Source organism: Corvus hawaiiensis, chromosome 1 (assembly GCF_020740725.1).
Source record: "Corvus hawaiiensis isolate bCorHaw1 chromosome 1, bCorHaw1.pri.cur, whole genome shotgun sequence".
NCBI lineage: Eukaryota > Metazoa > Chordata > Aves > Passeriformes > Corvidae > Corvus > Corvus hawaiiensis.
The window spans coordinates 80495488-80514497 of NC_063213.1; the positions used below are offsets into that span (position 1 = coordinate 80495488).

General features: G+C 41.0%; 1 protein-coding gene across 1 annotated transcript in view; it reads left to right on the top strand.

The window, feature by feature from the left end:
• Positions 1 to 6207: 6207 nt before the first annotated feature.
• Positions 6208 to 19010, top strand: part of MARCHF11 (membrane associated ring-CH-type finger 11) — a 31843-nt gene continuing 19040 nt past the window's right edge. The window contains exons 1-2 of the mRNA XM_048311556.1: positions 6208 to 6546; positions 7525 to 7680. Of these exons, the coding sequence (XP_048167513.1) occupies positions 6277 to 6546; positions 7525 to 7680 (426 nt within the window). The 5' untranslated portion in view covers positions 6208 to 6276. The remainder of the gene's footprint in view (positions 6547 to 7524; positions 7681 to 19010) is intronic.

A 19010-nucleotide genomic window follows, 5' to 3' on the forward strand; every position in this document is an offset into this window, starting at 1 on the left:
TTAGCTGTGACACGTTCGATGGCTGAGAGCACACAGGCTGCAACAACTGCTGCTGCATCAAGGGTGGAGGATTTGGTCTTTTGTTCAAATAACAGGGACTTGTGTTTTTAATTTTTAATTGAGACTGATCCCTTGAAGACAAAACAGTCAAAGCCTGCCTGTGGTGTGAGAAATAACCAGAGCAATGCTTCTTCAGCCAGGAATTAATATCTCAGATCTGGGTGGACGTCCTTTTCCTTTCACCACATAAATAGTGTATCAGCAAAATACCTACTTAGTTGCCCTTTGTGGTTTGGTTCATCAAGAAAAACTTTCATTCTCACTTAATGGGTATCTGACTTTAGTTTTGACATCATGGTATAAGTATGACAAGACAGTTCCCACCATCACAAAGTCTCTGTTGTGAAGTCCTCACCCTGCTCTGTGTGTACTGAGGAGCTGACCACACCAGGGGTCAGCTCCTGGTGCGATCCCCCACAAGGTGTTTCCATAGAAGAGGTTGCATTTCACTGCCTTGCCACAAACACTGGACAGCTTGCAGTTTTAAATTTGTCAGACATGTACTGGAGGCCTACAGAATGGACTAAAGGACAATTGTAAGGATTTGGGAAGCTGTTACATTATTTTTGATGTCTCACCACTACTTCTCAAGGTTTGATGTTGCCTGTACTGCATATTGCAGTCATTCTGATGCTTATAGACAAGAAAATCCAGGCGAAAATGCCCTTTTTTAAAGAAAAATGGTTATTTTTCCTTTTTTTTTTAAACATATAAAAAAGAATCCACACAGTTGATACTAAACTAAATTCACTGTGGTCTTGTACAGTAGCTTTTGCTCATATAACATCTAATGGAAAAGCTCATTGACATTCTGTCATTTCTGTTTCAATTAACTGAACTCACTGATGCCGCCCTCTAGAATTCGTGACAGCTGATCTATTTCCAAAATAAACTAAGGAACTAAATTTATTTGCAAACAAAGATTACCTCATTCTGGAATCTGTGCTAAGCCTTTTTTCTGTCCTCATCAACTGGTACAAGGGAAAATGTTAAGAAAATACTTTCAAACAGTTAAAGATCAAAAGGGAGATTATATTTCACAGGAATATAAAAGTTGAGAAAAATTAATCATAGGTAGTTTCAAATGTTTTAAAAATAAATCAGCACCTTTGATAAAAACCAGCATACTAGCACTTAAGACAGGAATTCCAGCAGAAAAACATAGTAATTATGGATAGTATGATAGCATTTCAGTAAGAAAAATATATTACAATAAAAATTCAGAACTTTTATATCATCATCCATGTAAGCATCTGAAAGCATGCTGAAATAATTAGTGAAGGAAAGGAAAAGAATGTCAACCACCATTTCTTGGACAATGCAAACAAAAAGCCCTACAGAGATCTGTCAGGGCACCACAGACTCCTGTTCCAGGAGTGCTGAGAGGTCGCTAAGTGGATGATGGTAGGATCTGGCAGCCAAGGCATCCCTGGGGCACTGGGGCAGCCACAGCCCCAGGGTGTGTCCAGCACCAGCCAGGCATGGTGGGAGCTGTGGCTCAGGTCAGAGCCAAACAGCAGAGCCTCAACTTAAAAGCAGCTCCCACAAGCAGGGGCTGTGGCTTCCCCAGCATCCCCAGCCACAGAAGGAAGGGGATGTTTTCATATTTCCAAAAATTTCCATGTTTCCTCCATGGTGGGGAAATGCACGCAGAGCCCCAACACGTATGGGAAATCCCTGTGGAAGTTCAAGAAACATCTCAGTTTTCTGCTGAGACTGGACATTTCTACCTATGTAGGGATGTATCAGTGTTGAGCAATACTGGATTGGATAGGAAACTAGGTAGGCATTTCCAAAAATGCAAGAGAGCAGTGTGAAAATAAAGATTTTCATTGGACAGCTGGTTTCTGCCTGCATGAGATTTGAATTGGTTGACATAACTGTAGAAGCTTCCACCGCAGGATGAGTGTGTGTGTTCATAACAAAAATCAGGCATGCTCAGTGAACCAGCAAATAATCCACTGCCACTAGCATGGCTATTAACCATCTGCATGGATCTTTTAGTGTTATAAAGCTGGACATGGAAATGTGACAAATGGCCTTATTACTCAGGAGTGCGTTTTATGTTGCATTAAACATGCAAAATGTATTTAAAATTAAACATCTGCTTACAGCCAAAATGCCTTAAATTTGTTTACAGGTGATCTCTACCAACCTGAGTTTTATTGTGAAAGGAGCATATACATTGTATTCAGCAAACAGAATGATGTGCATTCAGCAAACAGAATGATGTGCATGTATTATTATTTAAGTAGATTTAAGTTTCTACTATCTCATTAGTATTTTGTTTGGAATGCAATGCACTGGCAATTACTTCCTTTGCTCCCTTATTAATATCTTAGAACGATATCATCTTGATTTCCTCAGAGGTACAGGAAGCAGCAAAAAGGAAGAAACTCATCACTGAGCTGTTTTGTTCCTCTATTTATGGTACAGGTCAATGTATTACAGAAACTTCTTGAGAAAAAAAAAGAAGAGCAGTGTTTGGCTTTTCAATGTGCAGTAACACAGTGCTTCCATTCCTATAATGCCCTGAGCAGTTTGTTACCTGCACACCGTATTCCTGTGCAACATCTTCTGTACATAAAGATTTGCATAAACTGTTTATCTTGATATATAATTAAAAAAAAACCAAAACAACCAACCAAACAAAAAAACCTATTTTGTCTACTCCCTGAACATTTCTCCTTCATTGTCATTCAAACACCTTCCTCTTTTTTTTGTTCCTGGATATTCTACCTACAGCTGATTCTCCTTAGGTAAAAAAATTGGTTTGAGTTTCCATTATTTTATTTGGAGGAAAATATTGCGCAGTGCTGAGCTGGTGTAGTGGAGAAAAAAATGTACCTGGATCAGAACAGAGGAAAATAGAGGAGCAACAAGTTCTGTTCCCTAGGGGGTTGTACTTCTGCCTTTCCCATTGCCTGCTGAAAATGCAATTCATTTCACTGTCCCACAGTCCTATTACTTCAGTGTTATTTTTATCCGTATCACTGTTCCTTATTATTTGTCTTGTTATAATGCCTAGGTATGTCTGCCAAGATCAAGACTGTACAAATATGGCCTGAATCTGCCAGTAAAATGTCACATATTATAATGGAAGAGGTAGGAACAAGAACACAGAAAGCGAACATTATCGTTTCAGTTTTATGTAGAGAATAAGCCAAACTAAGGGAGATGTTCTTGCATCTGGGAGTCTACTGCTACTGTTCCCAAAAGAGATGGCAGATGTGACAGCCACAGTCCTCTGGAGGCTGTTGGACACACATCTGGGAGTGTAAAGAGCTGCCTGTGTTTAGGCAACCAGACCCCTCTGTTCAGCCCACTTGAGGTCACTTGCTCAAGGTTGTTGTCAAAGAAGTGCATAGCAAAGCCGTGCTTCAATATAAATCCCACAAGCTCCAGTTCACTGTCTAAATCACAAACTAATTCTTCCTGGTTTCAGCTTCTCTTTTTTTCTTTCTCCCAACCACCTACACTACTGCTGTTATGAAGCGAATTATCCTTTCTTGCTTTAAATTTTTCTTCTTTCTGTTTCGATCTTTGATTTTGGCTCCAGTCCTTCTCTCTCCCTCAGCAGAAGGCTGAATGCTGCTTCGGTTGGAGGCTGTGTTACAGAATGTTCTCCACCCCTTCTGCTCTTTTGTTGGCATCTCCTTCCACCCTCAGCATGCAGAGCAATTCCAATGCTCTCTGAAGCACGGGGATCGATAGCCTTTGCAATCGCATTTTAGCCAGCGTGCCAGTAGCTGTTGGTAGACAGGCAAACAGGTGATGCATTGAAAAACTCATGTCTGTGAAATACCCACTCACAATCAGCTCTCCAAGTTAATTACATATGTGTGAAAAAAAAATGTTTCTGATTCATGTCAGATGTGTTTCCTTTTAAGAGTCATGTTATACATTTATTTTGGGCAAGATTTGGTAGAAAAGACTGACCATCTTAAAGCCCTCTATTATTCTCTATAGTCACATTTTTCTTTATTTTACTGTCACTAAGAAGTCATTCCATTTCTGTGCTGACATTTTTATCTTCTTTTTATAGCCTTTCCAAAAGCCATGTCACTTACTGAACTTTTGCTGACAAACAAAAGGAAGAGAAAGAAAAATGGCATAAACTTCCACATACAGCAAATGGCAAGGGCATGCTGTATTACTCAGATATGGTTGAGCAAATTTTAACATTCATTTCTCACTTCACTCCTTTAGTTTCACTGTCTTTTCCTTCTGGTTTTGCTTTAGTTCTCTTCTACCCAGTATTTTTTACTCATCTGTTTGTTCTGACATTTCCTTTTTTTTTCCTGTTATTTTTTTGTGATTACCTCTTCTTTCCTTAGAATTCATCTATTTGATTAGTTCCGTCTTCACTTTTGTTTAGCCTCTCCAGGTACTCCTTCAGCTATTACATTTCTACAAAAAAAATTACATGTAGAGAATTTCCTAACTCCACAGCATCTGCTGTTCATCAAAACGTCACTGTCAATGTGCCATTTTTTGCTTTACATTATCAAATCTGGACAAATCCATTTTATTTACCTACTCAACAACCACCTTGTGAACAAATGTAATTTTAGGGCTGAAGCATCTTGTTCTAATGCCAAGCTAAATGGCCAGCACTGGCTTAGCTAAGGTAGAGCTGCCAGAAAAACAGATTTTCATGAGAATGGGAATTAGTAGCTGATGAGAAAAGTTATGATACTTCTTATTCCACTATAAGAAGTCAACTTCCAAATATACTTTTTTTAGAGCAATACTGAAAATAGCATTGGTGTTCTTTGTCCTTAATGTATCTGTTGCATCCATAATAGACACAGACTCTAGGGGGACTGAAATGGCTTTAACAGCACCTTGCCTCAATTGGTTTGAATGTCACTCTCCTGCAATATGGGTCTGAGGGTTTTCTGCCAACAGCACATTGCTGAGCTGATCTCCAGCCAGGCTGAAAGGTCGGACCAGGTGTTTGGAATATACTCTGCAAGCCTCTCCGGAGAGCTTGAGAGCCACGCAATGCTGTGAGATCATGGGCTGAGGAGTGCTGCTTTGGTTCTGTGTACTGCTTCGGTCTTCTGATAAAATGTCCACACCAAGAAAGCCACTACTATCACAACACAGCCAGTGAAGGCACTGGCTGAGCTCATTAGGTACTCCCTCATCTTGAGACTACATCTAAGCAGCCAATGAGGAAGATGTGTGATTTCATCACACTTTGGATCTAAATGTGGCTATGGAAAAGCATATGGCTTTGCAATTGTTTTGGGGGTTTTTTTAGATTTTATTTCTTTCTCCTTCCCTGCACAGACAGTTGCTGTCATCTTCACGAGATCAAATGTGCATTGGTGTCATACTTGATGCTGAAATTCACACCTACTTTCCTTCAGCAGCCCCAGCCAAACTTTAAAGATTTTCTAACTGCTGAGGATTTTTTTTTAGAAGATATTTGATCATGATGCTTTTAGCAGATTTAATTTTGAAAACGAGGTGATGTAATGAATTAAAGAAAAAAAAAAAAAAAGGCCAGCCACAGAAGACTGGGAGAGCTACTGTTTCACACCCAAAGAACAACTGTTGAATATTCGTTCTGCAACGTCCTGCAGCCAAAACCACGATAAAGTAGAAAGATCTGTAGGCGTCCCCTGAAGAGCCGCGTCCTCCGGCGCTGGGGGGCCGTGGTGGAGGAGCCCCCTGAGCACTGAGCGCCGGGAGCAGGGCCGGGAGGTGGCCACGAAGGGAAGGAAAGGCAGTGCCCCCGGGGCGGGGCAGGGCCCGCGGCCGCCGGGGTGCGGGGGAAGCCGCTGCTGAGGGCAGGAGCGCCGGGGGGCGGGCGGGAGAGCAGGCAGGGATTTTCGTCCCGGAAAGGGGCAGGGGTTTCGCCCGGCTGGGCAGGCGCCAGGGCGGCGGCTCTCCCGGAGCGGGGCTGTGACCGCGGCGGTGCGGGGGCGGCGGTGCCCGGTGCCCGGTGCCGGACCCGCGCCTCCCTCCCTTTTTCCCTCCGTCCGTCCCTCCCTCCGTCCCTCCGCGCGTGCCGCCCGCCCCGCCCCGCCCCGCCGCCCGCGGCCCCGCGCGCCGCTCCTCGCACAGCGCCGGGCCGTGAGGGAGCGGCCGCGCCGGGTCACCTTCCCGGCCGCCCGCAGCCGAGAGCCGCCCCCGCCGCCCCCTCCCCGCCGCCATCCACCGCTTCGGGCCGTCCCCGCCCCGGGGAAGCGGGTGCCCCGGGGCATGAGCTGCGCCGCGGGGAGCGTCGTGCTCCCTGCCGGGGAGCCGCCGCGAGCCGCCGCCGCCCCGCTGGAGCTGCCGGCCGGGGCGGGGGAGGCGAGCGGGGACAGCCCCGAGGAGGGCGAGAGCCGGAGGGGCGGCTCGGAGAGCGGGGCTGCCGGCGGCGACAAGCCCGAGACGCGCTCGGTGTGCAGCAGCAGCGAGAGCGGCAGCGGCGGCCACGCCGGCGGGGCCGGCCCCATCTGCAAGATCTGCTTCCAGGGCCCCGAGCAGGTGAGGAGAGGCGCCGGGGGCGGGCGGGCCGGCACCCCGCACACCTTCGCACCCTCCCGCTCTGGGGCCGAGCCCTGTCCCTGGTGCTGATCGCGGAGTCGCTCCCGGCAGGAATCGCCCTCTCCGGCGGCGGCTGTGCGAGCCCCGGCTGCCGCTGTGCGAGATGGATGTGGCAAACGCCTGGGGCAAACCTGAGCCGGCGCAGAGCTTTGGGAGAATTCAGGGATTTTGCTGTGTCTGGCTTGCACGCTGGGTGTCCTCTGGCCCTCGCGCTCCCCTGTTCACCTCTGAGGGACTCTACACAATACGAATTTCTCAGGTTTCTGTTAGACTTTAAAATGACAAGTGTAAGTGTTAGCTTACAGGTAATGCTGAGAAGACCTCCAAGTATCATTTCTGTCGTGACTTTACTGGGCACAATATCAGCAATGGATCTGTAACTAGCATTTTATAGCTTGTCTTGGAGTCGGAAAGAAGAGAAGAGCTGATTTGTATAATACTGAAACTACTGGGGGAAGTGCTTAGTTACATTATTTAAGGTCCTGCCTGACAGCTGGCTAGCTGGACAGCACGGAGCCGTTCTCCAAGAGCAAGGTTCTCTTGGAATCGTGACGTCACACATTTCTTTCCAAGTGATGACTGCAAATAGCTGTTGGAGAAATATATCCAACCACTTTTGGAATCTTTTGAGGTATTTGAAAGCGCTAATGGTACTGTCGTTTAACGCACGGTAATATTTTGTTTCACATACGTACATGCACATGTGTAGGCAGCTTTCTGTCTTTTTTCTCAGTAGAAGCAGCTAGATATTTTTAAGACAGTTACATTTTTGAGTATTTCATAGCCAAAAATACATGCTTTTTCACATATTGAAATTGAGACCAGGTCATTGTTACAGACCCCTAAAGATTTCAGTATTTAGTGTACATGTACCTGAAAGGTTCCTTTAAAGTTGATGTTTCTGTATTGCCTTTCCAGGGTGAATTGTTAAACCCTTGCCGCTGCGATGGCTCAGTACGATACACGCATCAGCTTTGCCTCTTAAAGTGGATAAGTGAAAGAGGGTCATGGACCTGTGAACTCTGCTGTTACAGATACCATGTTATAGCCATTAAAATGAAAAAGCCTTGCCAGGTAATTTGTTCTTTTTAAAAAAAGTATGTGTTTTCAGTCATTTTTTAAAACAAAATTGTTCTTACTTTTACATCCAAGGTTTTTGGAAAATACAGCAGAAGATCCTATATGCCTCACCAGCTAGCACTTGTACCCACTTGAAGTTGGTTTTTAAGACCAGTTACATATTAAAATGTGTAGTGATTTGGTTCTGTTATGTTCTTCTAGTTTTTGGCTTGCTGTAGAAATGGTCTTTAGAGGTTGGTAAATTCCATAAGTAGTTAAATCATGCTGAGATGTGACAGAAAACTGGGATCTCCCGGATTCACTTTCTGAACTTTAAACATGTCTTTACTGTTTGTTAAAGACTCACTCAAAAGTTGATTTTGTTCATTCTTCAAGCCTGGGGTCCAAAGGGGAGAGGTGAAGAAAGCTTCTGTTGTCAGTGTATTCATCTACTGTAAAAACGTAAAAGGAGGTGACTTTTCAGTCTTGGCACAGTTCAGAATAATAGAACAGTCTTAAAGTTCTGTCCACCTGCAGCTGTTTCAGAAGCTGAAATGTGCAGTAACATTTTCCACAGCTCTGTTTCAGCAGCATCAGAACATTCAGCTGGAAGTTAGAGCATTGTAGTGGTAGCATGTTCAGGGAGAGGCGGGAGAGAAACTCAAAGCTCCAGCAGATCTCTTAGGGAAGCCTTAATACCACTTTGCATATCAGAATCCTTTAGAGGCTTTAAATTCCATCCTGGAAATTGTATTTTATAACATCTGAGGAACACATTTAGTAAGATAATTGTATCTTTTTTTAGTTTTGATCCTAAGAGCGCAGAGATGATGGAGCTCTCAAAGGCCAGAGCACTTGGGTCATTTTTCTGTGCCTGCATTTGATTGGAGTTTTATAGAAAAGACATGGTTGGATGGTAATGGCAGTTGTGTGAATGTGATAAGCATTCCTTGGATACAGGATATCTGGAGTATTTGCTTATGGCTGTTCAGATTAGGGGCAAGTACTTTCAGAGCCAGTGGACGTCAATTTTTTTCCTTTATAAATCCTCAAAGGAAAGTTTTTGGTAAACTTTCCTAGATAGAATTTTTATGATGTAAAGCAGTAAAGGATTTGTAAAACACTCCAGATAATGAAGGTGGTAGATTCTGTTTCTACAGAGACATGGTTTGGCATGGGGTTTGATCCTTTTGGTTTTTTTAATCTTTTAAAAATCTTTATTCCTTGCATATCCACAGCAATCTCATCCTTTTTCTAGCAAAGATGATAGCAATAGTTTGCAGTTATAGTATCTGAAAATAGTTGTTAGACAGCAAAGACATGACACAGTTGTCTGCAGAGAGGCATCTAGTACTATTTGAGATGTCCTAAGGTAGCCAAAATATGTACACAGAATAGCAGATATGACAGAACTTACGAAGGACTCTAGAACTGCAGCTGGAGGCCAAGTGGATAGTAAAGGTCATCTGAAATGTCATTAGATATCTATGTGTGGACAGCAGCATCAAGCCCAGTTCTGAAGAGCAACGATTCAGTTTCTGTGGAAAAGAGAAGCAAACAAGAGTCAATAGATGACACAGCAGGCAACAAAGTTTTTCCAAGCTTAAAAGGGAAGTTGAAAGAAACTGAAGAGACAAAAGTTAAATGCCATTCACTGCATGAGTTGTCACCTTTTTTTTCTTTTTTCTGGGGGGGAGGAGGGAAAAAAACCAGATTCATGTTTCTCATTCAATAGCTAAATACTTGATTTATTCTTAGCCCTGTCTTTCATTTTTTAGGTAAGTCATTTAAGTCTGTCCTTTCTTATTCTTGACAAAATAGCATACAAAAAGATTCCATGGAGTTGCAACTCAAATAATAAGTTAGACATGCAATCGTGAGGTCAAATTCCTGACACCGAAAAGATGACCCATCTCTTTGAAGGAACACAGTCGTACCTTTCTCAGTCTCCTACACAGAATATTCCTCTTGTAGTTACAGAATCTAAAAGGAAGTCTCAAAATGAAGTCATCTGTGTAATTTTATAAGGGGAATCAGTCTTAAAATGTTCTCCCTCCTCCCCCATATTCTTGACTGTAATAGTATTGGCCGTTTTTAACAGCTGTCTTGGCTTAAACTTTTGGACGGGTTCTGAGTCGTTTTCTACACTACACAAAAGCTCATTTTAAGGTAACTTTCTGGTTAGTTTTGGCAAAAAGCTAAGGGTGAGACCATTTCAATACAGAAGGAATTTAAAACATCTTCAGCTGAAGTAGTGAATGTACTTAAAAGTTCCCAAAAAAGGAGGACTTCTTGCATAATGTTAGAGACAAAATTTGGACAAGAGTAGTTTACTCTTTCAACAACCAGTAGTCTGCCTCAGTCCATCTTCCCAGAATTGTCTCTACCACTCTTTTACTTATTAGAACTTTGTAGGCAGCATCATAGGAGAGAAAACTGGTGCTATTAACAAAAGTAGCTTTTTCTCAAGTGAGTGCAGGTTTACACCAGGTCTGTGCAAAGTTGGTCTATTTACACTCAGGTCTATGCAGATTTACACCAGCTCTTAAGGTTTGCTTTCACCTTATGTATATAAGGAATGTAAAAATGTGTAGGGACTTCAGAAGCAAGAGATTTTTCTATGTTTTCATTCAGAGCATTGGAATAGATGTGGATATTCCATTTAATATCTAACATGTTCTATGGTTTCCTTTGCTTCATAGAAGGCAAAGTAATCCCCAAGGAGTGCCTCTTTTTGGGCAGTGCATTCAAGAAACAAAATATTTCTATTCCAATAGAAATTTTTCCAGATTGACTGTTCCAGTTTCAGCAGCTGCTACATAATTTACTTTTAAGAATCCAACCCTGAAAACACATAGATTTTATTGTAGAAATAAACCTTAAAACATTAAAAAAACCCCAAATTAACCCATGGGCTAACAGTGAAAGATGAGCACACAAACAAGTTGATGGTGTTTGATATGATGTATAACAGAGAAATGCAGATTTGGAATTCTTTAATATCCTTCTTAGGATCATATCAGAAAGACGTATTTAACCTTGCACTAGTCTATTAACAAAAGCACATGTTCATGCTGCTGGACTTGCTCCTTTTGGCAGGGTGGAATTTAATCCAATAATAGGCAGGGCTATGTTAATAACTAGAAACTTCACTCCCTCCCTCCCCCTCAAACTATAATGAAGGGAGCTGGAACAAATACTGCTCTGGGCAGGGAGTTTTGGAAGGGCTTTTTGAAAAGACATAAAAAGGAGAGAGAAACTTCAAATGTATGACTTGGAAATTAAATCCACTTAGAATTAAATTTTAGATTAACAAAAAGAAAGAAAGCGCAAAAATAAATATTTTTTATTAGTTTGTTAAGCTTATAATTTGTACAGATTTCCTTCCTAGAGGAAATACATTCCTAAAAGAAATATAAACACATTGTTTTGTTTTTATTGGTGCTATCTAATTTTTAAGCTGTTAGGAGATTAGTTCACTAGACTTGCACTTAAGTATGAATATGTATTGAAGAATGTCAATGCTCTCATAAGATTCAGAAATAATGTTTAAAAGTGGAATAGACTCATGCAAATGTTGAGAATATATACTTTTGTGCTAAAACCTGTCATTTCTATAAGTGAGTAGTAAAGATATTTAGAGACTTGCCTTTTCTGGACTGTTGCTAGTAGTAGTCTGTCATAAAATCACGTTACATTAGATGTTTAATAAATCCCATTCATTAAAGCGTTATATTCTGGTACTTTGGTGGAATGGACCTATTCCGAAAGTGATACAATAGATGGATGTGCTAATTTAAAACATAATTGTGTGGCAATTCAACACCTTTTCTGACACCAGAAAAATCACAAAACTTGTTTTAAAAAGTAAATTCTTACTTGTTAGGCCTGATTTCTTAAAATAGAAACAAATTAAGGTGGTACGTTTCAAAAGGTAAAGTTTCACTTTTCCAAATTTTGTTAATGTGCATAATCCTCACTCATTTGAGTAAGCTCACTGGCATCAACTAGATAAGCATGAGCAAAACTCTGCAGCAGACTGCAGGTATGTGAGTGCATGTTACATTAAAAAGTGCAAAAGTCCAGTTCTTCGGATGCTTCAGAATGGAGGCCAGTATCCAGAAACAATTCTGTAGTAAATGTTTAGTAAAAGTTTTGCCAATGACTATGCTCAGCTGGATGACAGCATTGAGTTCTTCTAGGCATAACTAAGAAGGAGAAAGGGAAAGGGCTGAAATATCCAATTATGCATCCTAACTGTGCAGTGTACTAAGAACAATTAATGTCAACTCCCCGTACTGAAGATCCGGAAGGATACATTGTGCTATTCCATATGTCAGTGGGCAAAAAAGAACAAAAAGGATTGTTCCAATACTAGACAATTTACAAAGAAGTTTGAAGAAGAGATAAGGGACAAATCCATGGTACACTAGCCTGGTACACTAACCATTTCTAACTATAATTGAGTTTTTGGCATCTCAAATGGGATGTGTTTTAAGAGGCCTCTTGAAAAGAGAATAGTGAAGATTTGCAGGAACCCTTTGAATGTGAAGGCACTATACAAGGGCTATTGGAAAATAAAATACTTGGCTGAGATAGGTATCATGAACTGAATGGAAATGAGATTCAATGCCTGAGTAATCATTAGAAAGTAATTAATATGTCAATAAATGCCTAAAAGGACTTAAAAAATCAAATCAAGTCTTTTTAATTTCATGTGATGAGGAAGAGAGTCCATCATAGTGGAGAAAGAAGGCCAGTAACGTGGTCAAAGTAGTGGACTAAAAGGAATTGTATTTGAAGCAGTTTTGTACTTGCTGAGAAAATGACTTTCGTCATGAGCTTAAAAGATGTGTTACAGTAATTGAGACTTAAGATAAAAGTGATGATGAGAAATCAATTTTTTATGTTTGAATAGTCTTAGATATGCTGCATAGATAGCACATGCAAGTTTTAGAAATACTGGGAACAGGAGGATCCAAATATATATTTAAATTTAGGATAATTCCTGGGTTACAGAACAAATTTGTGTATTGGAGGGACAAATCTATACTGCTTGAGGAAGGGTGGGACATGAAAATCCTAGAGATTTTAATGAACCTAATAGAATGGTAAGATCTGTACAAAAAGTGGTAGAAACTGACTAATGCTTTAGTTTTGACAGGAGAGAGAAATCTGAAACAGAAAACTAGATGTCAGTCATTAGCATAGATATAGTAGCTGTACTTCTCACACTCATTTCTTTTGTAAGCATCTGCTTTTGGCCACTTCTAGGGAGAATTTCCTAGACGAGACAGACCTTTTAATCTGATACACTCAGAGTCATCTCAGTGACTGCACTGGGTAGATGGTGATTATGATGTTACAAGTAGCACGCTTAATGACTTTAAAAACAAGAGGTTAGCAGAGCTGTTGGAGAGGGCATGTGAGGGTTTTTTCTGTGGTGGAAAAGGCAAAATACATTTTCTGCTTACTTTCTGTGAAAGATCTGAAGGTAAATGAGAGACTGAAAGAGAGAATTGGGTAAGCAATTGTCAGTGGTGCAGAGTACAGAGAGCATAGAAGAGAGGACAGTAAAAATGTCACCACCGACTTAAAAATAGAAATGCAAAAAATAGAAGGCATCAAAGAGAAAATTCTGATGGGATAATGAATTTCATGTTGTGTTTTCTTTGTTTTCTTGTAATTAATGCATAGAGAGACTTGGAAATAAAAGGAGTAGAGGATTGGCAAATAAAGGCAGCAAAAAGTTGTGGAGACAAAAGTCATTTTAGCTTGAGAAAAACGTTTGGTTGGCCATTCAGATGAGAGAGCACATTTTTCACAGAGCAAGTGAGCAGGCCACTGGTGCACTGCTAGCACACTAGAGCTGAATATTTGGCTGTTAGCATACGGCGCTGAAGGAGTGCAAGGTGGACATTACAGTGAAAAGGAGGAACAAGCTTTAGAAACTTTAGAAAAAATGATAGATTTGATAACTAATGACAAGAGACAGAAACCAGGGGATGGAAGAATATTGTAAGTACCAATGATCAGACAGTCATGAAATAATGAAGAATAATAGGTGAACAAAGGAACTGATTCTGTCTCATGGTGAGAGTTGGGTGGGGATAGAGAAGAACTAATAACAAAAGACTAGATACTGACTTACAAGTACTGAAGCATATTTGTAAGTGATGAGGAGAAATGAAATTCATCTGAAGAGGTCAGAGCAGACATCAAATGGGAGCTGAAGCCGTCAGGAAGGAATATGGGAGCTTACAGAAAAAGTCAAACAGTTTAGCAGTTCTGTCAAGGTAATCAAGTAGAATACAAAACTAAAAAAAGCAGAGCATACTTAAAAAAAAATAATAGTATTGAAAGTATGTGGGTGTGTGCCCCTGATATGTTACTCTTTTATTTTCTGTAGCTTATTAAAAAAGCAATTGCTTTCTGTTTTTATTTTGTGAGATGTGTAAATTGTGCTCAAGGCAGTTTGACTGCTAGAATAGTGTGAAAAAACAGTGCAATGTAAACTGTGAATGGTACTTGGAAATAATACTTTAATTACAAGTGTCATCCTGATCTAGTGGTAAGACATATAATACAGATTTAAAGAGTGGCATTATCTTGGTGTATTAAATAATGAGTTAACTACTTCAAGGAAAAAAAAGTGGATTCCTTCAGCCTAAGATTTTCATGGGGCAGAATGACTGGCGTGAAATACAGTGCCAGGTTGTTTTTCAGAGGAAATACATCAAATAACAGTTATTGCTGGAAATATAAGCATAAATTACATATTTGCAACAGACTTCATTATAAAAAAACCCAAAAGTAAAAGACAGTGTGAATGGGAATCAAGGTTGCTACATATAGGTGCTTATAGATGCTGCCGTTGGAAATGCTAAGAATATCTAACAATGCAAGGCTTAAGACATGGTGTCAGACCTGCATTTAGGAACCTTTGTGTTCCTGGTTTTTGTCATTTTCTGTTTTCTTGGGTGTTTTCCCAATAGCTTGATCTGCTTGAAATTTGTTTAGTGATCAAGGATTTCTTAGTTTTCACAATAGAAATTTCAGTCATCTTGTCATATGTCAAAAATCCCAATTATTCAAGTCTTTAATTCCGGTCAACAGAGATTAGTGAAGAATACTGAAACCAAGAGGTGGTTGTTTCAGCAGGCTTCTTTGATTTCTTCATATGAAAAATTGTTCATACACGATGGTGTACTGCTTTCATACAGCGTGTCTATGATTCCTTAGCTTATACCGGTTTGGCAATATAAGTAACCTGCTTTGAGCACCAAATACTGTCAAAACATCATGACTTCTCTACCAGTCTGTGTTAACTCTGAGGTGTCCCTGTAGTTTAATCCACAAATGAAATTTGTCAAAGAAAGTTTTATTAAATTAATTTTGCGACTTCCTTTTAATACTTCTTGTTTTTGAATGTTGGTCCATTCTCCCTGAAGTCTTCAGTGCTTCATCCCAATGACTGGCAGTCATGTCAACTTCTTAATTTGCTATATTGGGGAGACAGCTTTTGCACCTCTTGCACTTGGATTTTTAAAATTTTTTGTCCCATACGTAGATTCAAAATGGATGTTTGCTGTTCATTCTGAAGATTCTTTCTTGTTGCTTCAGCAGTGTGCAGAGAATAGCCCCTGCATGCTTTTGTGCCTACAGTGCAACAGTGAAGGAACACTTTGACCCCAGTTCCTTTGAAGTACTTGTCTGAGTCAGAGCATCCTCATTGTGCATTTTGCCTGTATGACTCTTTTCCCATGGGGTTCTGTGCTTCTTGTTTTAATTTATTTCAACTTTCCTTTTTATTTCATTTCTTCATTTCTTTTTTTTCCTTCTCCTTTTGTTTACATTTCAGTGAAGCTCATGGAGAATGAGTATTCTTATCCTTGGCCACATGCTGTTTCCTTACCCACTACTCTGTGTGTATGTGTCCCATTTTTGCATATTTTTCTGGCAGTATCTTCCCTCCAGGGCAGCACTGAGTTTTGTGACAAGCATATTTCCGGTACTGGAATGCACCATACTGTTACCCACACAAACCATATTAGTGGATGGAGGCTATTTCCTAAGCTAAGGCTCATTTTTCTCACCTTTTATGGCCAAAGAACAGATATAATAAGATAATTCCTTAGTAGTTTCACAAAGTCATGAACCTTACCATCAAGACAAAATACTAGCTAGTTTTACGTGTGTTTAACTACTCTCCTAACACTGGAAGCACGTTATTCCAGGCGCTACAAGGATTTTGGAAAAGGCAAATTCCATAAAACTGGCAGCCAGGAAACTGCTTCTGAAGAAAATGAGAGGAAACTTCAGTATGCCTTCTTTTCTTTCCCGCTAAGGAGACTCCCTCTGGTCCCTGGGCAAGAGCAGACAGACAGAAAGTCTACATCTTAATGGAACACTGTATGTATCTCTCATTGCTTTATCTGAGCAATCTGCAGTTTACTAGAGCTTGTGGTTACTCCCAGCACTTTCTGTTCCTCTTTGAATGGCTAAATTCTGCATCTGTTTCAGGCCTGCTCTTCCATAGGGGGAGAGCAATATGACAAATTTTACTTGAAGGAATGGGCTTAACACCTGATGTGAGCTCATTAAGTAACATCAGAGTAACACAAATAGAATATGGGAGACTTACACTTTCAGCCTTTTCCTGCACCTGCAGCCCTGTTCATCCACATGTAGTGACCACAAGAATCATTGTAAGCTCAAATCATTTTATGTCACCTTCCAAAAAGGACACTTTGCTGGTATTTGAATGTACAAGCTGACTTAAAATCCTCCTGAGGGTCACTTCCTCCTCACCCACCATTTACAGAGTATTGCATATCATCTCATTGCCTTCTGGATGCTTGCACCAAATAGAAATTTGATTAATAACTGATGCTTTTCTGGTATTTGTCAAACTTAGGGAAAGATCTTCCTATCCTCCACTTATATCCACAGTATAAGCAGAGGGACCTTCAAATGCATCTTGTAGAAATGCATTCATGGGTGCATCATCACTCTCTACAACTACCTGAAAGGAGTTTGTAGTGAGGTGGGTTTGACCTCTTCTCCCAAGTGAGGAACAAGCAACAGGACAAGAGGAAATGGCCTTAAGTTGTGCCCAGGGAGGTTTTGATTGGAGATTAGCAAAAATTGCCTCATCGAAAGGGTGATCAAGCATGGAAACAGGCTGCCCAGGGAAGTGGTGAAATCACCGTCTCTGGAAATGTTCAAAAGGCATGTGGATGTGGCACTTGGCAATATGGTTTAGTGCTGAATGCAGTGATGATAGGTCAATGGTTGGACTTGATGATCTTAGGCATCTTCTGCAACTTTAAGATTCTGTGATCCTATAATCTCTGGGATTTCAAAATCCTCTACTTCAGCCTGTCCTTTCCTTCCTATAGCCTTGGTTAAAAATCTAGAAAATAGGTGAAATTTCTTTTTATTCTAGGGAAATGTGCCTACTTCAGAGTTTCTCCACTGAGAATGGATATCATGTACTTGACTGTGTTCAGAAATTGTGGAAAATATGTTGTGCATTCAGTGGGAAGAGTTTATGGCTGTTGGAATTTTAAAAGCTTATCCTTCCCCTGGGCCTTTCCCTCCTGCCTTTGTAGATCTCACTGATACAATTGCTGTGAATCTAGCCCCAGCAATTAAACCTACAAGATCTAAGGACTTCAGCCTTCTAGTCTAGACCGTTTCAGAATAGAAAGCAGTTTCAGTAGTTTAAATACTCCCAGATGTCCTGGTGTTCATCATGTGACACAAGTGAACCTTTGTCTTCATTGTACAACTCTCATGCATCAGGTCTTCATGATAACCTTCAAAACCCTTCCTTGTTTGGGTTCAGAGATACAGCCTTCCAACCTGTTTACTTAAAAATCATCTAGAATTTCTGCAGCTCTGTGTCCTGCAATCCTGTGTTAGTACATCTGAAGTGCGGATAAGAAGCCATGTCTTTGTCCCAGTGTCACTCTCTCTGTTTTCATCACCACTTCTCTGGGCAACCTGTTCCAGGGTCTCACCACCCTCACTGCAAAGATTTTTTTCCTAATGTCTAATCTAAACCTGCTCTCTTTTAGTTGAAAGTTGCTAAACCTCATCTGATCACTACACTCCCTGATAAAGGCTCCCTCCCTGTCTTTCCTGTTGTCCCTCCTGTAGGGGAAGAGAGTTTGGTAGAATATGTTTTATGACAAGAAAAAGAAAATTACTTTAGAAAGCTAACTTTTATTTACAAACTCAAATTCTTGTGGGAATTTGCATGCCTCCAAAGGGGTGGTTAATTTGTACATCTCATGTTTATTTTCATTACTAAAGGAAAAGCACTTTCAGAAAACTCCTGTGCTGGAAGACAGCAATCCAACTGTTCAGACTGTCTGTGGCAGTCAGCATCTCTGGAGGTTGTGGGTCCAAAGTCGCAGCTGCTTAGCTGCCTGCTGGAGGATTCCACCACTGGACTTGCTTATTGTGTTGGTTGAGAGTCTGGGCTGCTTCACTTTGGTGGACCATGAGCAGGCATTCACAAAGTGCCATTTTAAAAGCTGTTCTATTGGAAAGGTGCTGAAGCTTGTTTTCACAGTCACAAGAAAATGCCAACCTTTTCCCGTCAAAACCTCATTCCAAGTTCCCAGCATAGCAAAAACCTGTCTGGTGTCAGTATACTGGCCATTTTAATGATTTTTTTGCATACAGTTTTTTTATGATAGTGATTCACAATCATGTAATTCAGAGTTGGATGCTGGATAAGTTACTAAGTCATCCAGGACTGACTGGGCAAACCTACCTGAAGAAGAGTATTAGGTCATCTCTTTACCAGGTGTCTGAGCCACTTACCTCTTCGAGTGCTTTGAGCCGTGAGCTCTTACACTACCTGTTTCACAGTCCTGAGATGTTCCATTAGCTCAGTCTGCAGCCACCAGTCTTAGATGCTCTGCCCTTTCTCAGCTCACAGGCTTGATGTTTCTCAGAGTCTAATGAGTAAGTGAGAATTTCATCTGAGATGGAGAAACCTTCCCTCCTTTTGCATTAGACATCATCCATATAAGGATGAGTTGCCCACAAACTCTGGATATCAAGAAATTTTTGTCTGACTACAGTGGCAGAACCAGGGCCTTTTGAAGATCTGTTTCCCTGTTTCTATCCATTCAGAGAGGTGAAAAAGAATCATAGGATCATAGAATGGTTTGGGTTGGAAGGGACCTTAAAGACACTGGAGTTCCACAACACCAATGCCCCCTGCCATGGGCAGGGATGCTGCTTCGTGGATGAGGTTGCTTAGGAACCCATCTAACCTGGCCTTCAACACTTCCAGCGATGGGACATCCACAACGCCTCTGGGCAAC